The 27,547-nt window shown below is 41.6% G+C and overlaps 1 protein-coding gene across 1 annotated transcript in view; it reads left to right on the forward strand.

Annotated features, from left to right (window-relative positions):
* The first annotated feature begins 1,502 nt into the window (after positions 1-1,502).
* SLF2 (SMC5-SMC6 complex localization factor 2) overlaps positions 1,503-27,547 on the forward strand; it is a 40,480-nt gene continuing 14,435 nt past the window's right edge. The window contains exons 1-11 of the mRNA XM_019556086.1: positions 1,503-1,679; positions 12,577-12,620; positions 13,066-13,523; positions 15,717-15,774; positions 16,721-16,924; positions 17,114-17,910; positions 20,263-20,345; positions 21,204-21,320; positions 21,637-21,804; positions 22,567-22,669; positions 26,667-26,742. Of these exons, the coding sequence (XP_019411631.1) occupies positions 1,552-1,679; positions 12,577-12,620; positions 13,066-13,523; positions 15,717-15,774; positions 16,721-16,924; positions 17,114-17,910; positions 20,263-20,345; positions 21,204-21,320; positions 21,637-21,804; positions 22,567-22,669; positions 26,667-26,742 (2,236 nt within the window). The 5' untranslated portion in view covers positions 1,503-1,551. The remainder of the gene's footprint in view (positions 1,680-12,576; positions 12,621-13,065; positions 13,524-15,716; positions 15,775-16,720; positions 16,925-17,113; positions 17,911-20,262; positions 20,346-21,203; positions 21,321-21,636; positions 21,805-22,566; positions 22,670-26,666; positions 26,743-27,547) is intronic.

Raw genomic sequence — 27,547 nt, forward strand, 5'->3', positions numbered from 1 at the left:
GAGGCCTTCCTCTATGATGTGGTTTAGAAGTAATGTATGCAAGCGCTGATGCTCAGCTGTCCAGTGTAACATTGAGATCAACCTCTTGTACAGACAGGCACAGCTTGGTTTAAGCTAAGGAACTGATGGTGCCATGATTAGTGTTACCCTAAGACTTAGCAGGCTTTGGTAGACTTTGGAAAAGGCACTTGGGTTGCGGATGAAACGCAATAGTACTTTTCTACTTTACGGCAGGGTTAGGAGGATTTTCTTCTTCTTCCCTTGCTTGTCCCATCTCAATGGGGTCACTGTTGCAGATCCTGGCTTGCCACCAGCTTCAGTCATACGTGTCGTCTTCTTCCAAATCCTCCTTTCTCGTGTCCCATCACCCCATCTTCGATCCTTCCTTTTCTCCTTCTCCCTGCTAGCGTCATTTCGGTAACTTCTTTTCCCATGTATTTTCCCGGACTCCTCTGAACACGTCCAGGCCGTGCCCATCTTCTCTTACACTTTCTTCGATGGCTCCGCTACGTTCGTTGATCCTCTAATGCAAGTATTGCCCGTTTGATCCATCTTCATCACTTCACGTGTCCACTGGAGCATTCTCATCTCGGTCCCATTCAATCTCCTTTCTCGAGTTTCTTCTTCAGGGACCACGTCTCCACGTTGTACAACACACCATCTTATAGACTTTCCCCTTTCATCTCATATTCCTTCCATGGATTTCCAGTTCATCCACCCTGCCGTTATTCAATGCCTCAGCTCTTCTTCTAACTCGTTATTCTGCTGAATGGCACTCGAACTCGTCAAAGTTTCACATCCGCAATCGCATTGCCAACGTCCAGAGAAATCACAAGGTTACGAGAGGACACGTGCCATAAAGATTGTGAGGTTTATGGTGATGGAAGCCGCGCACGGGTGGTTATCCCTTACCAGGTCTGCATTGAGCATTTCAGCCGTCCAAGTGCTTTGTCCAATCGTCCACCCTGGATGTATTAACATAGACATCTTCTAGCCTCACATCCAGCGGAAGCTTTTGTCCATGAGGAGTTTGGGGATGTGCTAATGCTCCCTTTACACTGTGTATCTTGTTGATGGCTAACACTTTGCTTCTTCATTTTATTATACAACATTTAATTTCAACACAGTGGAAGATCCTGGCTAGAGGGTCTTGCGCCCATTTCCTTGGGAAAGCAGCAGCCGCGTGGGCTCTGGCACGGTGGCTGTAGTAGGCCAGAGGGCGGCGATGCAGCTGACGGGGAACATCCCCCTCATGAGGCAAGACGGCGCTGCCTCCCCACCACGTGAGGGTGGGTACTTTCTCCGCCTCCCCCGCCCAATCAGAAGGCGGGAGAGGCGGGACGCCAAGTCTCCCGCTGTCCAAGCAGCGCCTTCCTGTCCCGCCCATCAGACCCAGTAGCCAATGGGACGGCCCGCTCAGCCAATCGGAGGCCTGTTTGCAATGGTTGCCCCCGCCTCCTGCGCTGAGGCGGCTGGGCTGATGGCGGAGCGCGCCGGCGGCTGCGGGCGGCAGTGGGGCCGGGCCGCTGGGCTCTGCGTGCGGGCGGAGGCATGACCCGGCACCTGGGCGCCGGCTCCTCCTCCTCCTCCTCCTCTTCCTCGCAGGGCTCGCCTGCCGGATCGCTCTGCCGCCATTTCAAGCCGGCGGCTGCAGAGGAGGGCGCCGGAGACGGCAGCAGGTACCGAGGGCGGGGCCGCTACCCGGGGAGTGGCACTACCCAGCATACACTGGGCCCAGCCTGCAGGGGGAGCCCTGTCCCTGCTAGGCATTTCCCAGCATGCACAGCGCCCAGGCAGCAGGGGGAGCCCTCTCCCCTGGGGTGATATGTCCCTTCATGCGCTGCGCCTGCTTGCAGAGTGGGGTGCGTGCAGTGGAGACGTGCAGAGCCCCATGCTCCTAGCCAGCCCTGAGTGCTTTTCCTCTCTGTTGCCTGGGGAGATGCAGCAGTGCTTTTCGGGGGGGGGTAACAGCTCCCCTGTGGGTGGGGGTGTGCTTTGTGTCTTCCCTGTGGCCGGTATGTGCTGCTTTCCTTCCAAAAAGAGTGGGGCCTTCCCTTGTTTGCAGGAGGGGCAGACACCTGAGTCCTTCCAAACTCCAGCCCTTTGAAACCAGACAGGTGCCTTCTGGCTGCCAAGGTGCCTGTCTGGCTCAGGAGATACCTTAATTTCCCTTTTCATGCAGTTCTGGTTTGCTGCTAATGCCTTCGCTGCCACCATGCTGTTCATCAGGGCTAGTTCTCTTTCTAAATGGCTTGTGTCAGGCTTCCTAATAACAAGTACTGGTGGCAAATTAACCAAGGAGGGCTTAAGTAGAGATGATATCTTTTAGACCAACAAGATTTTTTCCTCCAAAACCTCTTTAACTGCAAGCTTTCGGGCCCAAACACCCTTCGTTGGGAGTTGGAAAAAAATTGCAAAAGTTCTCCTGAGTAGAAATGAAAGTTCATATGGTAAATTAGGCAGGCCAAGTTTTTTTAGGTAGAAATCTTTTTATTGGACCAACTGAGTAGTTGCAAAGAACTCTTTTCCCCCAAGTTTTTGGGTGCAATCGCCCTTCTTCAGGCGCAGGGAGTCTCTGCTGTACTGAGATGTCCAAGGAATGAAAGAAAGTGTGACAGGTCAGTGAGAGTAAATTAAGTGCTTTATTTTTTGGAAAGTTATGATGGTTGGCTCCATTTTTGGGCATCAGTTTGGTGCTGGGCTTTGACCGCAGTGTGAGAGAGTAGCTGAATAACAGCAGGGCATCCTGGACAGATGTGGGAGCAAATGAAAAATGATGGTTGAATAAAAACCAGCCTGGTTAGGAAGTCAGTTGAGTTTGAGCCTTGAATATCTGTGTAGATATTCCAGCTCTCAATTTGTTCTGTGTAGCCTATGCAGGCCTTAACAGCTCAGGTTAAAAGAAGCAAATTTCATGTTTTGAATTTTCTTTTGGTCCAGGTGAGACTAGTCCCAGTGCACGATATTTGAGGAGGAAGGTGGGAAGGGGGAGAGGAGAGGAGCAAAACTAGAAGATTGCATTAAAGTTTTGTCATTTGTGACAATGTGGAGATATCCTGGCAGTCGCTGGGATTTTGAGCTGGGCAGTCCTTGACAAGATAGTTCATTGGACAGAATTGTTTGCCCTTGTCATAATGGAGCAGGTTGTGGTGGGTAGAAGTAGGTAATGCCTTTCCCCTCTTAATTCCTCTGGTGTCTTTTCTTTTCTGTCTCAATGCTGTATGTTATGGAGGGTGAAGACCAAGCACTCAATTCATATTCTATGCTGCTTCCTGTCTGGGAAAGTGAAACTAATCTGTGTGTGGAGAGGATGGGAGGTGTTCTCTGTGAATATTTTTGCGGAAAGTGGTTGATTCAAGACACTGCATTAAGACCGTAACCAATTGCAGATGTGACATTCTTCCATGTATCGTATATACACTTGTAGAGGGTTGTGTTCAAGATGCATCATTGTGGTTCAGAGTAGATCTGTTTCGTCTGTGGTCTCATTTTGTGTTGCTGTGCTTTATCTGATGAGCTAGCAGACTTGCTGTTACTACAGCTTTCTTCAAAGACGAAACATGGACACAGTCGAATAGGAATAGTATAGTTATAAATAGTAAACACTTTAGCAGGTTTCTTGATCTTTGGGTTTAAATCATCTTCTTGCCCCCCCCCCCCCAAATGAGCTTGTCTTCCCCCAGTGGTGTGTGGTGGTTGAGCTTTTACTAAGAGAGAAAAAAAAAAAAGGGAATTTGTCTTTCATTTGATATTGATATAAAAGATTGGTTAGCTTGCTTAATTGAGTAGGTCATAAGTTTAAGTATGAGTAGTTCACAAGCTTAAGTATTTTAAGTGTGTGTCTAACAAAATTGATTAGTAGGCAATTTAACCCATGCATATATGACTAAGATGTGTAATACTAAATATAATCTTGAGGAAATGTAAGTGCTAATACAGAAGAAATCTATTCTGAGGTCCAACCTGACCCAACTGGAAAGGGGAAGATGCCCTTATGATGACTCCTATCACAAGAGATAATTATAACTAACAGAAAAATATGTTATGTAACAGACTAATCTCATTGCGCTCCCAACTAAACATATGTGAAAGAAACCATATAAATATGGAAGTTTAAAATTCCTCTGGGTAGCTCCCAGTCCTTAAGACAGAAGACTACCTTCTGCAGAAGCAATACATTTACTACTGGCACTCTTGTGTCTCTTGACTTATATTATCACGGCTAGTACCCATGAGGCAAAACCAAGTTGTCTTTCGGCATATGGGCAGCTAACTCAATTTTGCTGACAATATCAAGAGTTTCAGGTAAGATCAGCTGTGAGTTTGCCATGCTCTCTTCTCCCCCCTCCCCAAACTTTTTGTGGTATCCTATGGTCAATTGAAAGGAATTTTTTTTTTTAAATCTTACTGGCAAATGCTTTTTTCCCCTCCCTAAAAATGTAGAGGAAAGTTTAAATAGGTGTTATATAAAAATTCTTTAAAAGTTGTTAATCAAAAATCCTTCCTCTCAAGTAGGTTAAAATATTAGTTAATTGCTTTTAAAATCTTAAGATTTACCAAAATTTAGGTTCTAAGTTGAACAAGAATTTAGGCCAGGCCTGAAAAGTAGAAACTTTTACCTTTGCTCTTTACTTCCAAGTGGTGCTGTGTTAATTACTGTATTCGCTCAGAAGCAGGATTGCAGCAGAACTTAAGAGGCAAGAGGTAGGCTCAGACAGACAATGAGGGGCTCTAAAAAGTGAAGAGTGTGCCTCTGCAGGTGATCAAGATTTAGCAGAGCCTTTGGTTTCCTAATATAATGAATTGACTGCAATTTCTTTTGAATGAAGTATTTCCTTGACTGGCAACACATGCAAAATGAATATGTTTCTCTCCTCTCTATGGACCTAACTATAGCAGAAGCAAATATGCCTGTTATTTCATTAATAGTTACTCATTGAGCAGTTTAGTTGGCTTTGCAAGAGGTGGGAGGGAAGGAGCTACAGGTCCTTCCTAGCAGGATTAGCGAAGGGTCACATGAATGCTATCCTTTAAAACTAATTAGTTGCTCATTAGTTTTTATTTTAATAATTTGTCCTAAGAAGACACAACATGGGCAGCTCCTAGCTTCTTCCTTCTCCTGCCCTTACATTTGTGGGCTGATCTCCTTCAGTTCCCATTCTGTTTCCATATAGTTCAGAGGGAGTGTGTTGTAACTACTATTTGAGATGCAGCTGGCAAAGGACCTAAAAGGCAATAAAGGAGTCTGCAAGTATGTCAGGAAACAAGGAAGACCAGAGAACCCTTCGGTCCCTTATGAAATGTGGAAGGCATGGTTACAGATGAAGCAGAGAAGGCTGATGTGCTTAATGCCTTTTTACACTTCAGTTTTCACAGTCAGCTACCCGATGAGCACAGTTGGCAGCAAAAGTAGGGAAGGAGGCAAACGGCCTAAAGTAATGGCAGAGCAGGTTGGGGATTACTTTGAGAAGCTAAATGCTTTTGAGTGTGTGGGGCTGGCTGGGATGCCCCCTGGGGTACTGAAGGAATTGGCTGAGGTAATTTTGGAGCCATTGACTATCCTCTTTGATTTGTGGAGGCCAGGTGAGATTCCAGATGACAAGAAAAGGGCAAGTATAGTCCCTATCTTTAAGAAAGGGAAGGAGGAGTACCCAGGGAACTACTGTCTGGGCAGTCTCATCTCTGTACCTAGAAAGAGCATAGAGCAGGTCCTTGAGGAATCCTTTGTGAAACATGGAGAAGAACAAGGTGCTCAGGAGCAGTGAGCCTGGATTCAGTAAGAGCAAATCATGCCTTACTCATCTGATTTCCTTCTATAATAAGGTGACAGGCTCAGCAGATGGAGCAAAAATCTAAACCTCTTGGTTCAGATATGATGCCTTTTTATTGGCGCTCTCATGAGATTGTCATTAGCAAACCAAGGAGATACAGACTAGATGAAAGTACTGTATAGTGAATACATGTCAGGTGGGATCATCATACTCAATGAATAGTTATCAGTGGTTCAGTGTCTAGTTAGGAGGAGGTATCAATTGCTGTTTCCATGGCTTACTACTTTTTGGCAGGGGACATTTATGTTTTTCCCTTTTAATAAGAAAGCCACACAGAACTGGAGAGAACGAATTACAGATTGTCACCTGTATGCTTTTGTTTAAGTGCTAGGTTTTTTGTTATATATTTTTTAAGGATCTGGTAGTGCTGGGGTCTATCACTGCTGCTGCTTGTTTAGGGCTTCATTTAGGACCACTTACAATGAGGCAGCTTTCTTTGCATATTTCTTGATAAAATCTTTTGAGAACCTGCCAATCTTAAAAAGGACTTGGGAGTCCTAATGTTAGCAGGGGAAGGTAGTTTACTCCCTGCTGATCAGGGCTGCTTTCCTTTCCTTTTTTGTTAAGGTAACTTTTAAGAAAGACCCCTCCTGTTCACATAGTCACACTGATTTTGTAGAGAAGTAAAGCTGGAATGAACTGTCACTTGTTATTGCTAAGCTTGTCTTTGCTTTTTAAAGATAAATCACAATTTTGTTTACACCTAGCAAAAACATCCTTTACTACTTTTACCAATGCAACAACATTTGCATTCACTTTTGGCAGCAGTGGTCTGGCTATGGGAGACTTACAGAAGAACTTGGGTGAGAGCCTCCAAATACAGCTGCCTTCTCACCTCTGGCTTCTTTACTATTAATTCCTTCAGGAAGAGCACATACCAACTGCAGAGACTTCTTTGGCCTGATCAAGGGTTTCTAAACCCAGAAGCTTGCTAAAACATTTTTCCAACCATTTAAGTTGGTCTAATAGAAAATATCGGATTTACCCTAAGAACCTTGTCTGCTTGTTGATAACAACACATTCCAACTTAGCACAACTAATCAAAGCTTTCAACTTTTTCAGGGTCTGTGACTTTAAAATGCTGCTAACAACATTTTTTTTCTTTCTTTCGAACTTACCTGAACAGTGAACAGTATATCTAGTAAAGGGTTCAATTCCTGAGTAATGGGAACTTGGAATAGTTTGCCATTAAACCCTTCTAAAGTCAAAAAAGTCTGTGAACTTCCAGTTTCCATTTTTTGCTTGGTTCTGCATGTATTTTGGAACTGGATGCCCTGTATCAATTGCCATGTTATACCGGCATCCCTTAATGGGATTTGGGGCCAGCCCCAAGCATCCAGGCTGAATGTAACTGGGATGCATGATTCCAGGGTTGGGCTTTCTTTATGCAGTGATGCTGCCTTTTTGCCCCTTTGGTATAGGGGGGAGAAGGGGCAGAAGGAGCTGTAGCTGCACAGGTGATTGCCAGTTATCACAGCCCTAGTACCTTCCTACTTGCTGAGGTTTTGGATTCTTTTTTTTAAATTTTTTTATAGGTGGGATTTACTCAGTTAACCTAGCTTGTTATCTCACTTCTAGTTTGTGCCTTTACTTTGTGGGTGAGTTCCTCCCTTTGTTTTCACAAGTTACACCAGCTGGTTTTTTTGTTTTTCTTGCTTCTCTGCTTTGTTGAACTGGGATTTCCCTTTCTAAATTGGCTTACTTATAAGAAGGCTACTACTGATTTGTTCCATTAAACCCTTCAAACTACTTTGTTCATGCTTGTTTTTAACTGTGAGAGGGTTTTTGTCCATTATTTACCATTTATAAATGACGCACTCCTATTCATTAACATTGGTTTTCTTGGCACCTCTCTCTCTTTGTATCATATTTTTGAACTGCACAGAGACCGTTTTAGCTGTATAAGTGGTAACAACAACAGAGGAGGGGGTGCTAGGTAATTTTAATCTTTCCATGGTGGAGCTGCCTTGGTTTCCCTTAGTTTGTCCACAGCAGAACTGCTGACAAGGCTGGCACACCATGAAAAAAATCAAACCATTTCTGTCGTTTTGCTTTTTATACAATAGCATTCTACCTCTCGCTCCTACCCTGAGGGGATTAACTGGCTTTTCCTTTTTCTTCCCGTCCTGGTTACTCTTTAGAGCTTTCTGTTTTATTTCATAGCTGTCTCAAGTTTCCATGCTTCTTCGTCCAAATGCACTTGCATACCTGCCAGACAGCTGGATGAGATGACCTCGTGAGGTCCCTTGCAGTCCTACTGTCCTCTGATCCTGTGACCAGCATTAAGTGTTAAACATGCTTTGGCAATGAGCATTTGAAGCTAGATGGCCAGTGGAACATGAAACAGTTGTAAGACAGTAGGGATTAAGAATAAGAAAAATAACAGTTTAGATGTGCCTTTCTGTCTTGTCTGTTAGACTTGGGGTTTGCAAGCCCTGTCACTTTGAGGTGTATAGTGCTACACTAGGGCAGCAGGGAGTTATCCTGCTCACTGTGGCGGGGATTCAAAGAACATAAATAATTCTTTGGGTTTTTTTAAGTTTCAAGCTATGGGAAGATAAGTTTTACATTTGTCTTGAGTCAAGAACATGGGGAGTTTGCTGCAATGCACTGGAATTCCAGCATGTTGGAGCAGACTCGGTTATCACACTCTAGAAACCTCCAGCACCACGTGTATCAGCGTCCCTGTGCTGAAAAATGGGGAGGCGGGGGGCACTTTAAATTAGCGCCCCGCTGCCACTTTTCAGTGCTGGGGAACTGATACTCAGCATGGATCTTGGAGTTGTGTTAATTAAAGTGCTTCCCCTCCCTATGCCTCCCAGAGCATATGGATAAATGCCCTAAGTGTGCATTCTAGTTTTAACTACTGGTGCTATGAACTTGGGCCTCAGTTCAGCAAAACACACTTGTATCCTTAGCTATAAAATATGCAAATAAGCACATTGACTTCAGGCAGCAAATCCCTTGCTGAATTGAGATGGTGGCCCTCAATTGAAAAGTCCAGCCTAAGTGCAGCATAATAATCATGTTTTGCTACTTAACTTAGAGTAAAACAAGCAGTCACTAAATTTAAAAGATACAGCCTCAATACAGGTGTTTGGAATGGCAATTCTAAACAAATTACTTCAGACTCCTAGCTTCCTTCTGCATTCTAATTCACTCTGATTAATATGCTTGAAAGTACAGAGTGCTGGCATAGTCATCTCCAGGAAACCATTTTAACAAAAGGCCTATGTCACAATAGGCTGCATGTTACACTTCCTCTCCTTCTGAGACCATCTTGCTTTTTTTTCCTAAAGAAACTCCTGCAAATAAGAGTAACTGCTATTTTACTAGTCATTAAGCTTCTTGATTTTACAAAGAAAATCAAGATGGTCATTCCCTAACCCAGATTTAGATTAGAAACCATGTGCTATTTAGATCCATCTTCTGTAAACATATAAACATATTTTGCCACTTTCAAATTTATTGAAAGGGAGTACATGTGCATTTATTTATTTATATACTTATGTTTGAGCCTGCAATGTATTTTTCTAAGGTGAAGAATGTAATTCCATTTGTTTGCTTTTTTGTAAGTATAGATGTGCAGGTCTTCCACTGGGGAAATACGGTCTCATCCTTATCACTTAAGCAGCATAGGCTGGCGTACAGAACCTGTTAAACGACAGAGCATGTAGTGGCCAGCGCTGCTAAGACTGGTGTTACTACCTTTGTGGGGGTTCCCTCATCCCTTATTGGCACTGCACCCATGAACAAGCCAACCAGTCTGTGCCACATTGAAATGTTCAGTAGTTTCAGAACACTTCAGCTTACTCTTGAAACTGCATAATAAATAGTTGGCAGCAATTAAATAGGTGATCAGATTATGTTTTATAAGCCACATGTAGCTGCCTGGCACTTGAAACATGGCACCTGAGGAAAGAAGTGGCTAAATAAAAATACTTGAGGTGTATTCAGGCCGCACAAGTCCGGCCTCTCCCTTGCCACATGCAAGTCAAGCAAAATGGCTTTACGTGCTATGTTCTGACACGTGCTGGGGGTTGCTGATCCCTGATCCAGCCCCTTAAGAGCTAAATTCTGCATGTGAGCAGGCTGTATGTACTTCATCTCCAGAGTCACCGAGCAGGACTCTGTTTCTTTGGAATGTCGGGCATCAGGATGGAAAGCAGGAAGCCTCCTGTATTCTTGCTGCTGGCCTCCAAGTAGCAGTCAAAGATGTGGTGGTGCCTGTTTCAGTGAAAAGTTCCCTGCTCTGCAGTCATGCCAAGGGTCACTGCCAGGTGATCCAATTGTAAAGTCAAAAGGACAGTCAGAAGTGGCTGGATGCAATGCAGCGCTTTGGAGGAGTGTCCATGTCTGAAATGCCCTGCTGCCAAAGCTGTCTGTGGGCCAGATCCAGTAGTAGCATGAGCTGCAGGTTGCTGCTCCCCTGTCTTAGACAAAGGAAAAATAGTAGGATCAACTTGAACTTCAGCATAGCATTTCTATAGCGTCACACACAGATTATGTTAATAAATTAAAGAAGATAGGAGGTAGTGCTAGTATTGTAAGGACCTAGTTAAAGGGGAATAACAAAAGGTTGTGTTGAAAGAAAATACTGGACTGTGGACAAAATTGAAAGAGGAGATCCTTAAGGATCTGTTTGGGACTGACCTGCATGGGAAGTAGTGCTAATGAAAATTGTGGTTTGGGCTAAATTGGGAGGGATGGTCGGTACGGAGGAGGGGAGGCCTGTGCAAGAAGAAGTGGATAACCCTGAAGCCTGGAGTAATAGAAACGGGGTGGAATTCAGTAGTGCAAATATGAGGCCATGCAGTGAGGTGCTCATCAGAATTTCTGCTGCAAGCTGGTGCAGCTCGTTAGCTGGAAATATCCGAGTAGAATTGATCAGCTTCTATTTGGAGTTGTCTTGTGGTGGGTTTACCATAGGGTTTTACTTTATCCTCTCTCTTGATGGTTTGACTGATACTGTGTTTTACATCTTGTGTTCCAAAAACAGTCTTTCTGCTTTTAATTAAGTTTAGTTCTGTTTGGGATCAGGACACTCACTTTCTAGATGGCTGATACTGGATTACTTCTGACTTGTTTGGATGTTGGTTGGTTAGAGAGAACCTGTAGCAGAAGGTGTGTGCACTCTTGAGGGTTTGTTTTTTTCCTGCTGCTTGTTACTAAGGTATGCAGCATATAGCTTGTACTGGATTACCGGTCAGGACTTCACTTTTGGGGAAAAGGATGCATACATTTGGCAAGGAAATAGGTCTGCATCCAAGGAAGGAGGTTCCTAGCTGAAGTAATTTTCCTGGTTGGTGTATTGCAGTGTCCTTCTACCACTTAAACTGATCAGATTTTCAATGCATGTAGTATTTGGCAGCTTGTTATCTGTCAGGGAGCATATAACACTTGTGCTGAGTAGTCTGCATTGAGAGCAATAAAAAAAGTGAATGGAAGCCAATGTGTTGGCTTGTCTTTAAAGCTTTTGTTTTCCCTTTCCATGTTGAACTCAGCTGTGTGACCATGGGCTAACAGTTACCAATTTTAAATAGCTTTGGGCTGGTGACATGGCAAAGGTATCTTAAGTGAAGGGCCACAACTCAACCTTACATTCTGTCTTTCTCTGATAGAATCAGTGTTTCCCCTTGACAAAGGAAAGGACTTGCAAGAGCCATGCATTTGTACAAGCTGTTGCCCAAGAAGTGCAGCTGAGGGGCTTGAGGCTTTCTAAGATGCCGAGTTCATAAAGCCTTTCTGTTGAATCAACTCAATTGAAGTCCCTTATTTATTTTAGGCTCTTATGAAAAGGTCCCAATCTTGATACGGGTGAATGTGGCATGTCTTGAAAACAATCTGTAGTATAACCAGATAAACAGTATGTGAAGTAAAAGGGACATAAGGAAACCTATGAAAGGTTTGTGTACTTGTATTTAACAATGTAATTCAAAGAAAATAAATATGAAAACCACATTAATCTTTCCCACAGCCAGTTCGTTAAGCATTGGCTCACTTGTAAGCATTGCAGCTGCACTGCACTTCAAACAGACTTGGAGGAGGACAGCATATATGGACTCTGGGCTACAGCAGGTGTTGCTTTTGTTTTGGGGCTGTTTTTCATTCATGGTAGACTGAACGCAGAGGAATAACAAAAAGGGAGTGAACTCAAGATAGCAGAGGTGAGGATACACTCAGTAAAAATGGCAGAATTGAGAGGCTTGGAGATTAGGGTGGAAGCTTGAAATGGCTGTGGTGGAAGAAGAGGGGTATGTTGGAAGGATCTGAAAAGGGTCATGAAGCAACTGATGGATGAGGAGGCTCATTTTAGCAGCTGTTTTTTGTGGGGATGTGAGTATGTGGCTGGAAAAGAGAGATTGCCATAATGCAAGTCATAGTTGTGCATGTGTATGAAGTTTGGCCAACAAGACTGGTTCAAAATGTACTGGTGATTGGACGTTTTGCCACACAAGCTCCATGGAAACTTATAGAAGATCTGTGGTTAAACCCCAAAGCTAACTTTGAAACCACCAGCCTTCGTAAAGAGCTCTGGCCATTTTTTGTTTCTGTCATCATCCTGAGTAGGAAGAGGCATTCTACCATCCGTAGCTCTTTTAGAGAGACTTGTTAGACTGTACAATACTGGAGTATTAAAAAAAATTTAAAATGCTGTTTAAATGCTGTTTTTTGTTAATGTTCTTTAGCATGTTACTGATACTCCACCATAAAATACTTCTTAATATTTCTGTTTTCTTTTCAGAAACCGATCTATTACGGACTACTTCCAACCAGCTTCAAAACAAGGTAAATAAAATATGTGAGTTTTCTTAAAGTATTCAAGAATACAATAAAATCCAGTTAAACATAGTTATCATCTATAGTAGATCCTGGTCACGTAAACAGACGTAGTAGATAGTGATAATGAACAAATAAACAAAGTACCACTGGATCCATTTTGGTAGGGAAAAATAATGGCTAGTTAAAAAAATATTTATACCATCCAAAACCTAGCTTAATCAGGGGAAACTCCATTACAGCATAGGTTATACTTACAGTATTATTATAATTTTATCATGTGTAAGTAATCCCCAAATTATATCATTACATTAATTTTGTTTGAGAAGAGGAGGTATCTTTGGCTTAGGGTTTTATACTTTATATTTTGTCTAATTTTCCCACTTCTTTTGGTATCTTAATTGTACAAAAACTAACTTCTGTGTTTTGTATTTTTGTTAATGTTTTTATAAAGACAGAGTTGGGTTATACTCCTTGGAGAGAAGAAATGTAAAAAATGGAGAGGTTGGGCTGTCAGTCATACATGCAGAACGATCTGAAAAGGCAATATCCTCTCCAGAGAAAGGTAGTAGGAAAAAGATGCCAGTCCAAACAGCAACCAAGAGTCCAGTGCTGGATGCCTTTTCAAGAGGAGCTAAGAAAATAAAAAAGGACAATCCAACCACTTTAGAAAACAGTAGATCATACACTCTGTGGAACACCGAATATCCGAAGGTTGTGGTTCGAAAACTCTCTATACCTCCAGGGTCTTGCAACTCTTCTAGAACCAAAAAGCAAAAGGATGCTAAGCATGACCTGGGGAGAAGTGAGAGAGGTCCAGTTTTACCAAGAATGCCCTTGTCTTGTGGCAATAATAGAGATTGGAGGACTGATTGTGTGGATCTAGAGGAGGCCAGTTCAGACTCCAACAGGGTAAGACAGTACCAGGCTTGGTTAGGTTGCCAAAAATAATGATGGGGGGTTTTAAGGACCTCACAGATCACACCTGGAAGAAAAGTCAAGTAGCACAAGAAGGCAAGGAGGTTTGTCAGTAACCAGATAATTAACTGATATGCATACCAAAGTCCTTAAATAGGGTACCCCTGTGTGGGGTTACCTGTGTGGTACCCGATGACATAACTGAATGATTATGTAAGAAAATCCGAATCCATGACTGGAGAGGGAAGGAGGGATTGCTCCATTAGAAGCTGAGACCTTATTAAACTAAAGGGAAGCGAGGGGAAGGCTGGTAGAAGCTGAGGTCTTGCTGTACCAAGGTTTTGCTAAATAAAGCCTTAGCAAGAGTGTCAGGGGATCAGGGACTCTACACACTTCATCATGCTGGACAGACTAAACTGCTTAAATGCATAACATCTTTCAGGCCTGTTTTCTTTAACTTAACTGAATTCAGTGCATGCTAACTAGAACTGCCTGCTTTCTAAGTAAGCTTATAAACGGATGTAACCATTATGTCCCCATCAAGGGAAATGGGTATAAGCTGCTATGATGCAACTGTTATGCCTCCACACCCTTTTTTTATGTAAAACATTGCTAAGCTGATTAACAGGTACTTTTTAGGTAAGTCAGAAACGCAAGCTTAAACTTCTGAGCTGCTTGTGTATCTTTCTGTTTTTAACAAACCAAGTATAGCTTGATACTAAGCACTGATCTTGAGGCCCTTACTGATGAGACATAAGTTAAGAACAGCTAGCTTATGGTTTTTAGACTCAAAACTTTTTCCTTGGAAAATGCCAGCTCTTGGGTTACACTTGTTTCTTGATGGAGTCTGGACTAGACTTCCCAGGGCGGGGGTGCAGTTCCCAACCTTAGAAGTCTTCAAGAGGAGACTGAACAAACACCTTGCTGGGATCACTTGATCTCAGCAGTATTCCTGCCCAGAGCGGGGGGTTGGACTCTATCTTTAGAGGTCCCCTCCAGCCCTTGATTTCTAAATTTATATGATTCTGTGACTATGGAAAAAATAATAGAGCAGTTTATCTGTTGCAAAGAACTTTGAAAAACCATAACAGGTCAGAATATTTTTGACGCTATGAATTCCTATTTGGAATCTCTGGGTTTATCTTGTGACTCCTGTGGTGTTCGATCCCTAATATTGTGTGACACCCTGGAATGGATTTCCTGGCACTCCAGGATGCTGTGGATCTCTGAGAGTCTGCTTTAGGCCTTAGACATCTGAGCAGTTGGTGGACCATTACCCTGGGATGTAGTAGGCATTTATTGTTTAGTTTGTCAGGACTTGCCTTGAAGAAGCACTTTTCTTGTCAAATGTTGTTGTCTTCAGTTGTAAAACTCTTTCCAGAAGGAGTTCACTGCCTTTATTTAGCACAGTGTGGAATGCCACTTATTTAGATGGAATATGCGTCAGTCTTGTGGTAGCCTTTTTTTCTTTGACTGGCTATTCCCTTGTGTCCCTTTTATTTGAATAAAGAGGAATTGGCAGTTGGTATCAGTTTGACTGGCTGGATTATTTTCTTTTGAGACCCTTAATATCTGGTTGTGTAGGTCTTTGTGTAGTGTTCAAATATCTTGCATTAGATAATCCGTAAATTAATTAAAAAGGATGTTCTAGTCAAGCACTGGAAAGAGAAGGGCTCTGTAATTTGAAAGCACGAGTAGAGACAAACACCTGCAATAAATAAGGTTGAAAAATGTTCTGTGGATAATTAGCTGTCTTAAATTTATCAAACTTTTACTTCTTTGCCTTCTAAATTTATAAGTAGTAGAGAATCTGTCCTGTATCCTACACTTGACTGAAGTGCTCATGAAGGCAGTTAATATCTTTTCATTTCCAGTGCGGCAGTAGCTGTGTCTACCTCTAATTCATTTCTGAAAGTCTGGCAAATGTTGTTATGCTGGTTTAAAGTAACTGAGAGTGGTGGTAATGCGAAATCCAACAGATTAGGAGGAACCCACAAGCCTGACCAATTTAGTCATAGTGAAGCTTTAGTTAGGAAAGAAAAAAGAGAGAACATTTAATAAGTGGTATTTTTTCTAAGAACTTACTGTGATATTAATTTCAGCAATACAGTGAGCTTTGTTTGTTTGTTTTAAGCACTGTCAAGTTCAACCAAATAATGTTTTTCCCCCCTCCTTTTTTATTAATAGGGCAATGAATGTCCCTTAAGGAAGAGATCATGCTCTGCATCATGGGAGGCTCCTTCAGGTACAATCAATGCTAATGGTTTAGAATTGGTTGCAACAAACAGGGTATATTCTTTTAATGTCACTTTCTTAATAGCCAGATTCCTTTCGCAGTGGATTTTTTTCTATATTCTTGAATTTGACCTGCGTTGTTAATAACTATCATGTACCCCCTACTATGAAATGAACCAAGTAAACCTGAAACTTTTACCAGAGAAGGTATCTTCGTAAACTAACAGATGAATGAATCAGATTGTCAAAACTGTCTAAGCTCTCGCACCCGTATACAAGCGAAAATTTGAAACTTTAATGTAACTTCAGTAATTCCAAATTAAGAAAATAACAATCTAGAAATTAGCATTGATACCTATTTGCTGTAAGCAGAATAAGATCACCTTTCCTTTTTCTAAATCATGGAGTATTATTGTCAAGATAAGCGTATTTTTAAAACATAGGCAAACTGAAGGACGTGACCCCTAGTTCATATTGACAGAGACTTTGCTTGTGGATTGTCTCCCTTTTGTAGCATGGGGCGTGAGCCTTTTCTTAGGCTCTTTCAAGCCTATATCAGTTGACTTTTCCTGCTGTTGCTGTCGCAGGACACTGGCAGTCTCCCCTTGCTATTACCAGTCATAGAGTATAAAGGGGTGTCTGGTTTTCTGGGCATCATGCCTGCTGATTGTGCACGAGGGTTTAAAGTAGTAATTTTGGGGGATCCTTTGGGTAGATGATTGTCTGGCAATGGGGGGGACTGGATTCAGTGGCCCAGTAGATCCCTTCCTGCCCTGTATTTTTCCCCCCTAATCTCTGCAGTGTACAGGCCAAGTGAGACCATCGCTTCTCACATCTTATTATCCTAACAACCCCCTTCTTCCATTTTGTTAAGGCACCTTCTGTTACACAGTTTCAAGTGATTTAAATGTTGTTAGAGTTTTGATGAGTTAACTTTTTCATAATTCTCCCCGTAGATCAATCTTCTGAATCGAAACTGTCGTCAAAACGCAAGGTACCTTCTCCAAACCAATCAGGACAGTCATCTGAAAAACCTGTTAACCTGTTGAAAAGCCAGTCCTTTCCATCACTCTGCGCTAACTCGGAAACTTCTTCTGAACCATCCAAATGCACAGAGTTTCCTGAAAAAAAACGGATCTCCACGCATGTGGAAAAGAAAAGCTCAGGACAGCCCACTGTATGGCATTCAGGCAAACCTCATTTCCATAGATCTGAACAATATACAAATGGAAAATCTGAGTTTCAAAAATTCAGGTTAAAGTCTCCACAGAATGGTATTCTACAACTACAGGATGCTGCTACTTCAGCCAGAAATGATTTGCCTCTTTCAGAGGACTATCAGGACTTAAATGAAAAAGATAACTCTTCTTCTGTGGATTCATGTTCTGGATGCAATGCAAGTACAAATGATCAAATGCGTGTTGCAAATTCCAAAGAAAATCATTTCCAAGTAACTCACTCACAACTCTTTTTGGAAAAGTCTCGTCCTTTTTCTCAAGAAAAAACTGGCATAATGACTTCTCCACATCAGTTAACAGGAATTCATGTAGACACTGTGTATACAAAAGAAATAAAATCCCTATCACGTTCTTCCCAGGTTCAGACAGCCACTGTGTCATCTTCAGTGTTGGGTGCTAAGAAAGAGCAAGACCAACTGAGACCGACAGAACCTGTCCTCTGTAAAGCTGGCAATACACAGCATCCCTCAAATTCACACAGAAGCTTTTCTGAATCAAAAAAGAACGGTGAAAAAACCTCAGAAGATGCTTGTAGGCTGCTGAGAGTGGAAACTTCTGAGAAGCCTTTATCTTCAGTAAGGACTAGTAAAAAAAGTGTTGCACGTTCACTGTCTTTTAAAGGTGAATGTTCAGCTAATAACCATAGCTCTTCACAGTTTTTAAATGAATTGGACACTGAAAGCCACACAGTAGAGACTTCTGTGCTGAATGGGAATTTAAGGAACAGTTTTGATAGTGAAGATGAGAGTATTGAATGCAATCTGGAAAGTGAAGAAGAAGAAGAAGAAATACTCTTACCACTGCAGGAAATCCTGTCTTTGAGTTCCAAACCACAAAGTAGAACCCCAGACAGAGCTTGTCTTCAGGATCTTTCACAGGATACCATGTCTCCCTCACCAAAACTTCCTGTAAGTGGCTTAAAAAATTACTCTGTCTTCTTTTAGAAGTTGACTAATTATGAAAAAGAAGTACCTTTTCTAAATCTGTAAAGTCTGTGCATCTGGCTGTAAAACTGGCTCTTTTAAGTAACTAGACATAAAAAGAGGTGAGCGTCTGTCTCTTTGTTAAACTGCACTTGTTCATGTATCTGAGAGGCTTACAAAAATTACATGGTCAAAAACTTATTTTGTATTTCTTCCCTTCAATTTTCCCTTCCTATAAAAAGGAAGCTTTTTTTTTGTTTTTTGGGGGGAGGGGGGAGTGTAGGTGAAGTAAAACTTGACATTTTATATTTTCCTTTTTTCCCCAAATGTGGTAAGATCTTTCTGCTAAACCAAGGAAGTTTTTGTTATTTATGACAGCTGAAAACTTACCAGGTTTCAAGAAATTCCCTTTCATGGTTCATTTTAATAGTAGCTGCTGAGTTCAGTGTCTTAGTAGGTTCTGATCTCTGAGGGTGCAGCTTTCTTCAGTGCAGCCCATCTCCTTGATTTTAAAGGGTACATTTCCTTGCAGGCGGGGCTTGGTGTGTAGAACTGGTTCTGGAGTCGCTTTTAATTGACAAGTAGAGGGAGAAAGGCATGTGACCCTGATCATACAAGATGCAGGGCTTAGAGTGAAGATAGCATATAATTGTGTCTTTTAAAATTTACTTGTTAGTAGCAGAGAGTGGCAAATAAGCAGCCCTTTTAAAATTTCATGATGTATAAATGAGGTTTGACTTAAAGGTCTAGTGTAAAGATTTTCCTAATGTAATGTTCCAACCACAGGCTAATCTACTTAGGAAAAGCTAAATTTTAAATGAATTTTTCCTAAACTTTTTTTATTAAATAAGACCATCATGACCAGCCTGACTGTGTAATTTTTTGTTGTTCTCTGTTTGACTCTTTCAGACCAATTCATCTTGTTGACTGGGTTCTTGGAAGACATCTGAAATTCTGTATATGCAAACATATAATCCCTGGGCAACATAAATTCTGTGTGTACTTCAACCGCTTAATTACACAGCTGCATGCTAGGTCAGAGGTTTGTGGTACATATACATGACCACAAACCTCTGACCAACATGCATCTGTAGTTAGCAGGCAGCACAGATGCACTGATCAGGTTGCTCAAGCACTTCCATTACCTCATAATTGTGATTTGTCTTCACTTTTTTATTAAAGAAAGTGTGGACATACAAAAAAAAAATCTCTGACTCCTGAATGGCTCAAAAGCCTTCTTGGGTATAATTTCTACATGGTAATCAAATGCATAACTGACAAAAGTGCTGCTTCATTTCTTGCAGCACATTTTTGTTATGAAATTTACTATACTTTATAATGTAGCAGGTCTAGGGATTTAGGCTCACTTCTAACCAGCTTTACTGGTCTTCTGGCCTTGCTTAGTGAAAACGGACATAATTCCGCTAGGAAGTAAACAAATATGTGTAATTCTTGAATAGTGCGTATAACTGTATTGGCTGATGATAAATTTTTCATATAAGGTTTTTAAATAAGGTTGGAGATGATGCAGTGGATACTGGATAAAGATGGATAATTGTGACCAGTGCACAAAAAAGAACTGAGCTGAGAATAAAACTAAGGGCTGAAAAGGTAGACCTATGTTTCATTTTATAGACTGCAGCATCTCTTGGGAAGAGATGTTTCCACTTCCAGCAACTGTGTAATCTGCTAGCTGGGGCTCTTTGTCCTATGTATTTTAATGTAGCTAGGCATTATTCCCCTGCGTATGTACAGCCCTTGACACGGCAGGGTCCCATTCTATGACTAGTGCTCCTTGATTCTGCTAGACCTAGTAAAACTTAAATAATTAAATTCCATTTTCAGAAATGACCTGGGCATCTAAGCTAGGTGTCTTCAGTATAAAATGGCACTTCTGCATGTACTCGGAGGGTATGGGAGGCGGCACTTTAATTAGAACAAGCTGCTTTAAGTAAAACACCACAGCGTCTCATGTATCAGTGTCCCTGTGCTTCAAAATGGTGGCAGGGGCGCTGGAACTAAAGGCTGGCTGGAATGGAGGTGCCTTGGAAAACATTCTGCATCTGGCCCCAACTCCCATTCAAAGTCAGTGGGAAGCCTGAAATGCCTCTTGAAAAATCTGGCCATTAAGCTCCAGACTCTCTTTGAAAAGGGAAATGCATTTTAAACCTGCTTATTTTCAGGATCTCATTAACATTTTTATTAGCAAGTTAATAAGAATCTGTTCTTGAGCAGGCAAATTAGATTACGGTTATAGATCCTACTTAGTGTCTAGCAGTGATCCAACTAATAAGACGGTGCCTTTTAAAAATAAGGCTTCTTACTGTTTCGTTACAGCTTCTAAAGCTTCCCATTGCTACTGAAGTGTCTTATGTAAACAGCCTGGAGCATCTTGTGAAGGAGAAAGAAGAATCCAAAAGGTTAGCATGTTTAATTTTTAAGATAAATATGAAGCTGGTGGAGAAAATGTTTATTGGCTGTGAGATCTGAGGTGGCAGAACTAATGGGCGTTAGCTAGTTAAACACGTTCATCAGTTGCTTGCCCCCGCCTGCCTAAACTTGTTTGCAGAGACCACCTACGTGTAAGCAGTAGGTTGATAGATTCATCGTAATAAATACAACCATAGTGTTGGCATATGTTCTTAATGGCCAGGAGATGTCTCACAACTGCCACAACCAAGACTGAGTATTAGGCATAAAGCAGAAGTACTTGTTTAGGATTATTACAGTAGCTCCTTCAGAGCCTATTACTAGTCACGTTTATTTAGCCCAGCAGGACTCCTAAAATTTAATTTGTTGGTGTCTGGCAGCATCAGAACTGCCACATCTTGGTGGACAGAATTAGCATCTTCCAAGATAGTCTTGGGGTAAATTAAAGGCATGCTCCAGAATGTGTACAGATGTCAGTCTGCAAAGATGGATGAAGTCCTAGCTAGTAAAGTACTTCAATCCACATCAGAATTGACTTCGGGAATCAAGTAACAGAAGAAGGAATAATAGTCTTTGCATTGGTCTTTTCTGGTTAAGTTACATCAGGAATGTTTAGTCTGAATGATGCAGAATACTTTCAAGAATACTAAAATTGATTACAATAGCTATTATCAAAAGTTAGGTCTCAAATGGATGCACCCAGGAGGAGCATATTCAGTATGTGCATCTTATGTTGTGGTCCCTGTGATACTTTACAGTCAGCTCTGGCATTTCTGGGTTAGAATTCAGATCTGGATTTTAGCTTATCCTGTTCTTTGTTGCCAGTATGCCTTTTACCTCCACTGCAGGGTAGATGATTTGGAGAAGCAGCTACAGAAAGACATTCAGCAAACAGAAGTAAGTTCTTCAGTTGAAGTAGAGGATGAAAGCGCCCAAGAAGATGGAAACCTTTCAGAAGAGCACAGGTGTCTATTTTTCTTCTTTTTTCAGATCACTTGAACTTGTTCTTCACTTTCTCGCTCTCCTTTTTTCTCTCGCCATTAATGTAATGCTATTAATGATGCTGCTTTAAGCTATTTTTGTCACCTTGTTGTTTTACCAGCAAGTTATTCCTTTAACTTCAAGCTCTTGCACATTTACCTGGCAATAAATGTATTCTGAGCTGAATAAACCTTTTGGATAAGGTTGACTTGTTCATCAGCCAAATATAAAATTGTCTCATAAATGGGAAATATCTTCTAGTTATCAAAATCCACAAGGAAAATACTGTGTATGTTGCAGGGCATTTTTACAGAGATTTTCAGTAATAACTGATGCCATTCCTGATTACCACCCTGGGGAAGAGATATTTCACTTCTCAAACTCTGGAAGAATCTTCAATCAGCATAACCTTGACTTGAGGAATTTTGGATTCAACTCTCAAAATCCTATAGAAAAACTCCTCCTTAGGTGAGAGTTTTTTTTCCTTCACTATGTTGTCTTGATTGGAAAGCTTCATAATGGCTAATGCATTTTGAAACTCAGAAGTATGCTAAGATGGAAGTTGTACTTAAAAATACTAACCCCTTTAATCCCTCTTTAGAAGCACTGTAAGCATTTTGAGGCACACAAACTTTAATTAATTAAAGGTTTTGGAATAAATTTCATCTGCATGCTGATTTATATTAGAGTTTTCTCTCATTTATCTCTTAAGGAGCTAGACTGACCATTCGTCTGCTTCAGCATGGCAATGCATATGTTTTATTTAAACAAGAATAATAAGTGAGCGTAGGCATTCTGACCATGTAATTAGTATTGGTAGAACACCTTTTAAAAAGTAATGCTTTAGTACTGTAATGTGTTCAGCAGTTATGCCTTTAACGAAGATAAGTGCATATTTGAAAGCAGATTATTCTTTGATTGTATAAACGCTTCCAATTTGTATAGTATGATACTCCAGAGACAAGAGTAATTGCTCTGTTTTTGCCATTTGCCTAGGAAAACTTTGTCATTAATGAGGTGTAGTCACTGCAGTAGATTTTGTTACTCATTGGGAAAATAGAGAAATTAATTCATTTTAGTTGCAATAATCTTTTCCAGTTAACTGAGGTCTTAAAAAAACATTTTGTGTAGCTTTGTGGTGCTTGTGTTCATTTTGTCCCCAAGCTGATTCCTTTTTGGTTTGTTTTTGGTGATTTTTTTTTTCTCTCCCCTCCCCTTTATTTTTTGTAGCTCTGAAGTAAGACAGCAGCTTTCTTTAACAACTCAGGGTTTCCTCAGTTCTGCTTACAGTTGTACTCAGTGCCCCATGCCAGTTTTAAAGTGGCTGTTTCAGGTAAGACTGTATAAGATGTATTACTATTTGACAATTATACTGCATTAGGGTATTTGTTTACTTGGATAGCTAAATGTAGTGCAAATGTCAAAGCTAGAACAACCTTGGGAGCTTATTCCTAATAGAATTTGGCTTCAAAACTAGAAATCTTTCTCTTTCTGAGTCCTGACTTGTTCTTGAAATATTTGGGCTGCACCTCACCTCCTGCAGACTCCTAAGATGGCTGAGACCTGTCTGTGGGCTCCAGGGCTTTACCCATTCCTCCTCTATCCCTGCACCTCCTTCATCACTGCAGAGTAGCAGTTCTACCTTATCCTTTGTAACCTTAGACTCTCTTAAATTTGTATTTTGAGGGCAGCACCTAAGCTTAAACTTTTCTCATCTTGTTCCTCTTTACCAGATTCTTTGTTTTTCTTTCTGCCAAGTAGGACCTTGTGCTAGGCTGTTTTGATCTTCCTTCTCCATCAAAGCAGAGCAGGCCAGAGGGAGCAAGCAGAATGCCATGAGAATTCACTCACAGAGTCTGTGTTCTCCCAGGAGAAACCATGAGTGTACAAATGTTCAGGAATTTTCTTCCCGAGCAAAAATAGCAGCTCTAGGATTTAAAATAACCTGAGCAGAACCAAGGTCAAATTGCTCCCAGAAGTGTTTCTCCTAAGAGTGAATGTCTACATATTTTCTGTCTATATCAGTAGAAGGGGAGCTCTGCTCCAACTGCTTCCATCCTGTAGGACCTCATTTTGTTGGTGAAGGCCCTCAGACTCTGGATAGCACGTAGGGGCTGCTACTTCCTCTTACCTGAGCCAATCATGAGTTGCAGTCTCCCCAGTACTTCTCTGCAGAGGTGTTTTTTTCCTTCCTGAAATATTGCTTCAAATAGAATATCTAGCTTCCAGAGCGCATGGATGCAGTAAACTTCAGACATGTGGGAAGAAGAGCTGTGCATTATAGATGTTCCCTGGAGCTCCATGCTTATTTAGGCCTTAAAAGGCGAAGACACATTAAGCTGTCCTGAAGGACACACTGGAGGGCAGGGAACAACTACAGGCAGTTTTGGACAAATGGGCAGAAAACAATAGAATGCAATTTAACAAGGAGAAATACAAAGTGCTGCACCTAGGGAGGAAAAATGTCCAGCACACCTACTGTCTAGGAAATTACCTGCTCGGTAGCATGGAAGCGGAAAGGGATCTCGGAGTCCTAGTGGACTCCAGGATGAATGTGAGTTGTCAGTGTGATGAAGTCATCAGCAAAGCTAACTTCACTTTATCATGCATCAGCAGATGCATGACGAACAGAACCAAGGAGGTGATACTTCCCTTCTATTGGGTGCTGGAATACTGCATGCAGTTTTGGGCACCGCACTCCAAGAGGGATGTGGATAACCTGGAGAGGGTCCAGAGAAGAGCCACTTATATGGTTAAGGGCTTGCAGGCCAAGGCCTATGAGGAGAGACTAGGGCACCTGGACCTCTTCAGCCGCCTCAAGAGAAGGGTGAGAGGCGACCTTGTGGCTGCCTATAAATTCATCATGGGGACGCATAAGGGAATTGGTGAGGCTCTGCTCAAAATAATTGAGGTGGTTACAAAAATAATGGCCATAAGCTAGCAGAGAGCAGATTTAGACTGGACATTAGGAGGAACTTCTTCACAGTTAGAGTGGCCAAAATCTGGACTGGGCTCCCAAGGGAGGTAGTGCTCTCCCCTACCCTGGGGTCTTCAAGAGGAGGTTGGATGGGCATTTAGCTAGGGTCATCTGAACCCAGCACTCTTTCCTGCCTATGCAGCAGGTTGGACTTGATGATCTATTAAGGTCCCTTCCGACCGTAACATCTATGAATCTGTATCATATTTTCTAATTTATCCTGTACCATGAAGTATATGGACTGTACCTGAACTAGTAAAAATTCAGGCTGGCTTAGAAATGGGTGCATCTGGGGGAAGGTTTTCTCCAATACCCTCATTCAGCCCTGTCACTTCATTTTTTTGGCTTGAGTAAGCATTGCTACCTCTACAGAAAACTGAGGTTTTTTGCTTCCTTAGGATGTTTCTGAAGGTATTGTAGTCATAGCTGCCAGACTTGAGGGGTTTGTGTTCATCTGGAGACTTATCATTAAGGATTATACCTTTGGAGTGCCAGAAAGCACCTACAGTTGCTTCATGTTGACATGCTTTAGTTGTGGGATTGTGATTTAAGAAGCTCTCTGGTCCTTTTTCTTTCATCTCTCCTGTGCAAATGCTAGGATATGACTCGAGTGCAGAATGGGAGAAGCAGCTGCCATCTTATCACCTGAGACTGGCCAATGTTATTGTGGCTCTTCACTATTTGAGGGGTTGTGGAGCTTCAGCCTGCTGCATCCCAGGGTCTATTCTGCTGCCTATTACTTAAACTGGCAGCTTGCTGTTGAGCAGCAAATACTAAGAATGCACACTGTCTTGGCTTTCCTTCAGTGCTTTTCAGTTGCATTCTGTCCTCTTCAATTCCTGCAAGAATACAGACAAAACTCCTTAGCTATCAAGATAAGATGATCATCTATGGGAAGTCAGGCATTGGCCAATGTACAGCATACCTTGGACTCAGGCTTCACTGCATTATATGTCAGGCCTAACAGCATGATCAAAGTACAGCCCTCAAAGTCTCTGGCCTTATCTGCATTTCTTAGACTGCATCTATTCAGACTGGTCTGGGACCTGGCTGTAATTCTAATTTCACAGGCTCTTTGACTAGCTGCAGCCCGCTTAATCACACAGGAGACATCTTAGTTCCCAGTATTTCTTGCTGTAAGGATGTGAATCCTTGCCCTAAAAATGTCTCCAGAAAGAGTCTCCAAAATGGTTGTTCTTCAGACACTGACAGTCCTGTGTATCTTAAGAAGAAAGGCAATTAACTGTACTCCAGAATTATTTGCTATCATGTTAGTCCACTGATGTTAGTATGGGTTTTGTATAAGGTATGGAGACTAAGGCACAGTTATTTTTTAACTATAAGCAAGTTTAATAAATCCCAACAGAGAGAACTCTGAATCAAAAGCAAAATAACCTCAGCAGTTACAGTTCTATTAATTGTGGTTAGTCAAAAGCAATACAGCGTGCTGACCACCCCAAGTCATAGCCAGCACAACATCACTGGTTGATCAGGCCATGAGGTCTTGCCTGGGGCTCTTGGTTCCTACATCCAAGTTCAGCACAGGGTAGAATGTTAGATTGGTGTTCGGCTAATCTTTTGGGAGTGTCCCGAGGGGCAGCCTCTCCTACTTCATCTTATATACTAGTTTGCATTTCTTAATACATAATTTAGCGTAAGCCTTCCTTAATGCATATCAGTAAGTTTGCTTCCACTTGCTATATGTGGTTAACTTTACCTTAGAATGGAAAATTCTAATTAATCTTTTCATTCTTAGGTGAAGGTAAGTTTTTTGCAATTGATTTGTTCTTCTTTTCCCAAGCCAGATTTCCTTATTTTAGTTGGCTAACTTCTTAGTTTGGTTATGGTTACCTGGAGAGAGTATTTCCAGACTTCCCCTCTTCTTCTAGAAGCAGGTCTTGGTCAAAGACGCAACACTTTTCAAGTCTTGTTACTTATGCCAAATCAGCAGTTGTTTGCAGCTTACACTAAGCGCAAAGATTAAAACCCAGGCCTGAAGGCCGCTGGGCTTCTCAGAGGCCTTTCTGGGGTCTACACAAAGGTTAACTTCTTTCCTGCTATACTTACCTGCATGACTCTGTTGGGATACAACAGTTGCATTTCGGCAACCTTTATCAGTATCATTTATTAGCATTTCACTTTTGTGCGTCTCTGCCCTTCTTCAGCTAAAAGGCCTGACTTCAATTCCTGACTATCCAGAATACCCACACTTCATGCTGTGACTTTCTTTAGAGACTTTGAGATTTATTGTCTGTTGCTCAGTTCTATTCCTTAATAAGGATTTGGATTATTTTAATACTTCAGGTTACCCAATATGTAGCTTGGTTTATGATTCATACCTTCTTTTCAACAGATGATGTCAGTTCATTCAGACTGTTATGTTTCAACACGGATGTTGGACATGTTGATGGAGATAACAATTAAAAATGGTGAGTTTGAAAGGGGGGGGGGAAAAAGGTAGACTGAGTACAAAGGTTACCCTGTTAACTTTTTAACACTGTTTGTGTATTTTTAGAGGATATCTGTTCTTTGTCTGTCTGTCCCTGCCCACCCCAGTTCTCTTTGAATCTGTGTGTACTTTGGGCATGGACAGATAAATTAATGTGACTACTTCAGGGGGAGGGGAGAATGAATTGCCAAGCACCAGTTGATCTGCAGTGATTACTTTGTGTCTGCTGTCTTATGAGTGGCTTATCCCAAAGTGAAACAGCTGCTAAATTACTGTGATAAGCCCTGTTCTTAACCCTAGCTCACCCACTTAATTGTTCATGTTTTCATAACTATGTGACGTTTGTGCAAAATGCTTCACAAGTAACTCAAATGCAACAGCAGTATATTTTTTTCCCATGGTCATAAACTGGAGACAGGGAGGGAATTGTGCATTCTGTGTAGGATGAATACCAGAAATAGTAAAGCAATTTCCACATAATTAGATATCTAAAAAATCTGCTTCCCCCTAATTTGCTTCTGCTTCTGATGCCCCTTTCTTTCCTTCTTACTTTCTCAGGGACTGCCAACACTACTTCTCTGTATATTTTTCAATTCTTATTTTTACTGCCCAAACCTGCTGAAGAATGCCCTGCATTTGAAAGCTTATCTAACTCTATTCCAAAGTTGGTCCCATAAAGATATCATCCTAAGAAATCCATTATAGATTTCATAGACATTAGGGCTGGAAGGGACCTCGGGAGATCGAGTCCAGCCCCCCGCCCAAAGGGCAGGAAGTCAGCTGGG

This window comes from Crocodylus porosus, unplaced genomic scaffold, assembly GCF_001723895.1.
Source record: "Crocodylus porosus isolate Cpor-Errol unplaced genomic scaffold, CroPor_comp1, whole genome shotgun sequence".
In the NCBI taxonomy this organism is placed as follows: Eukaryota; Metazoa; Chordata; order Crocodylia; family Crocodylidae; genus Crocodylus; species Crocodylus porosus.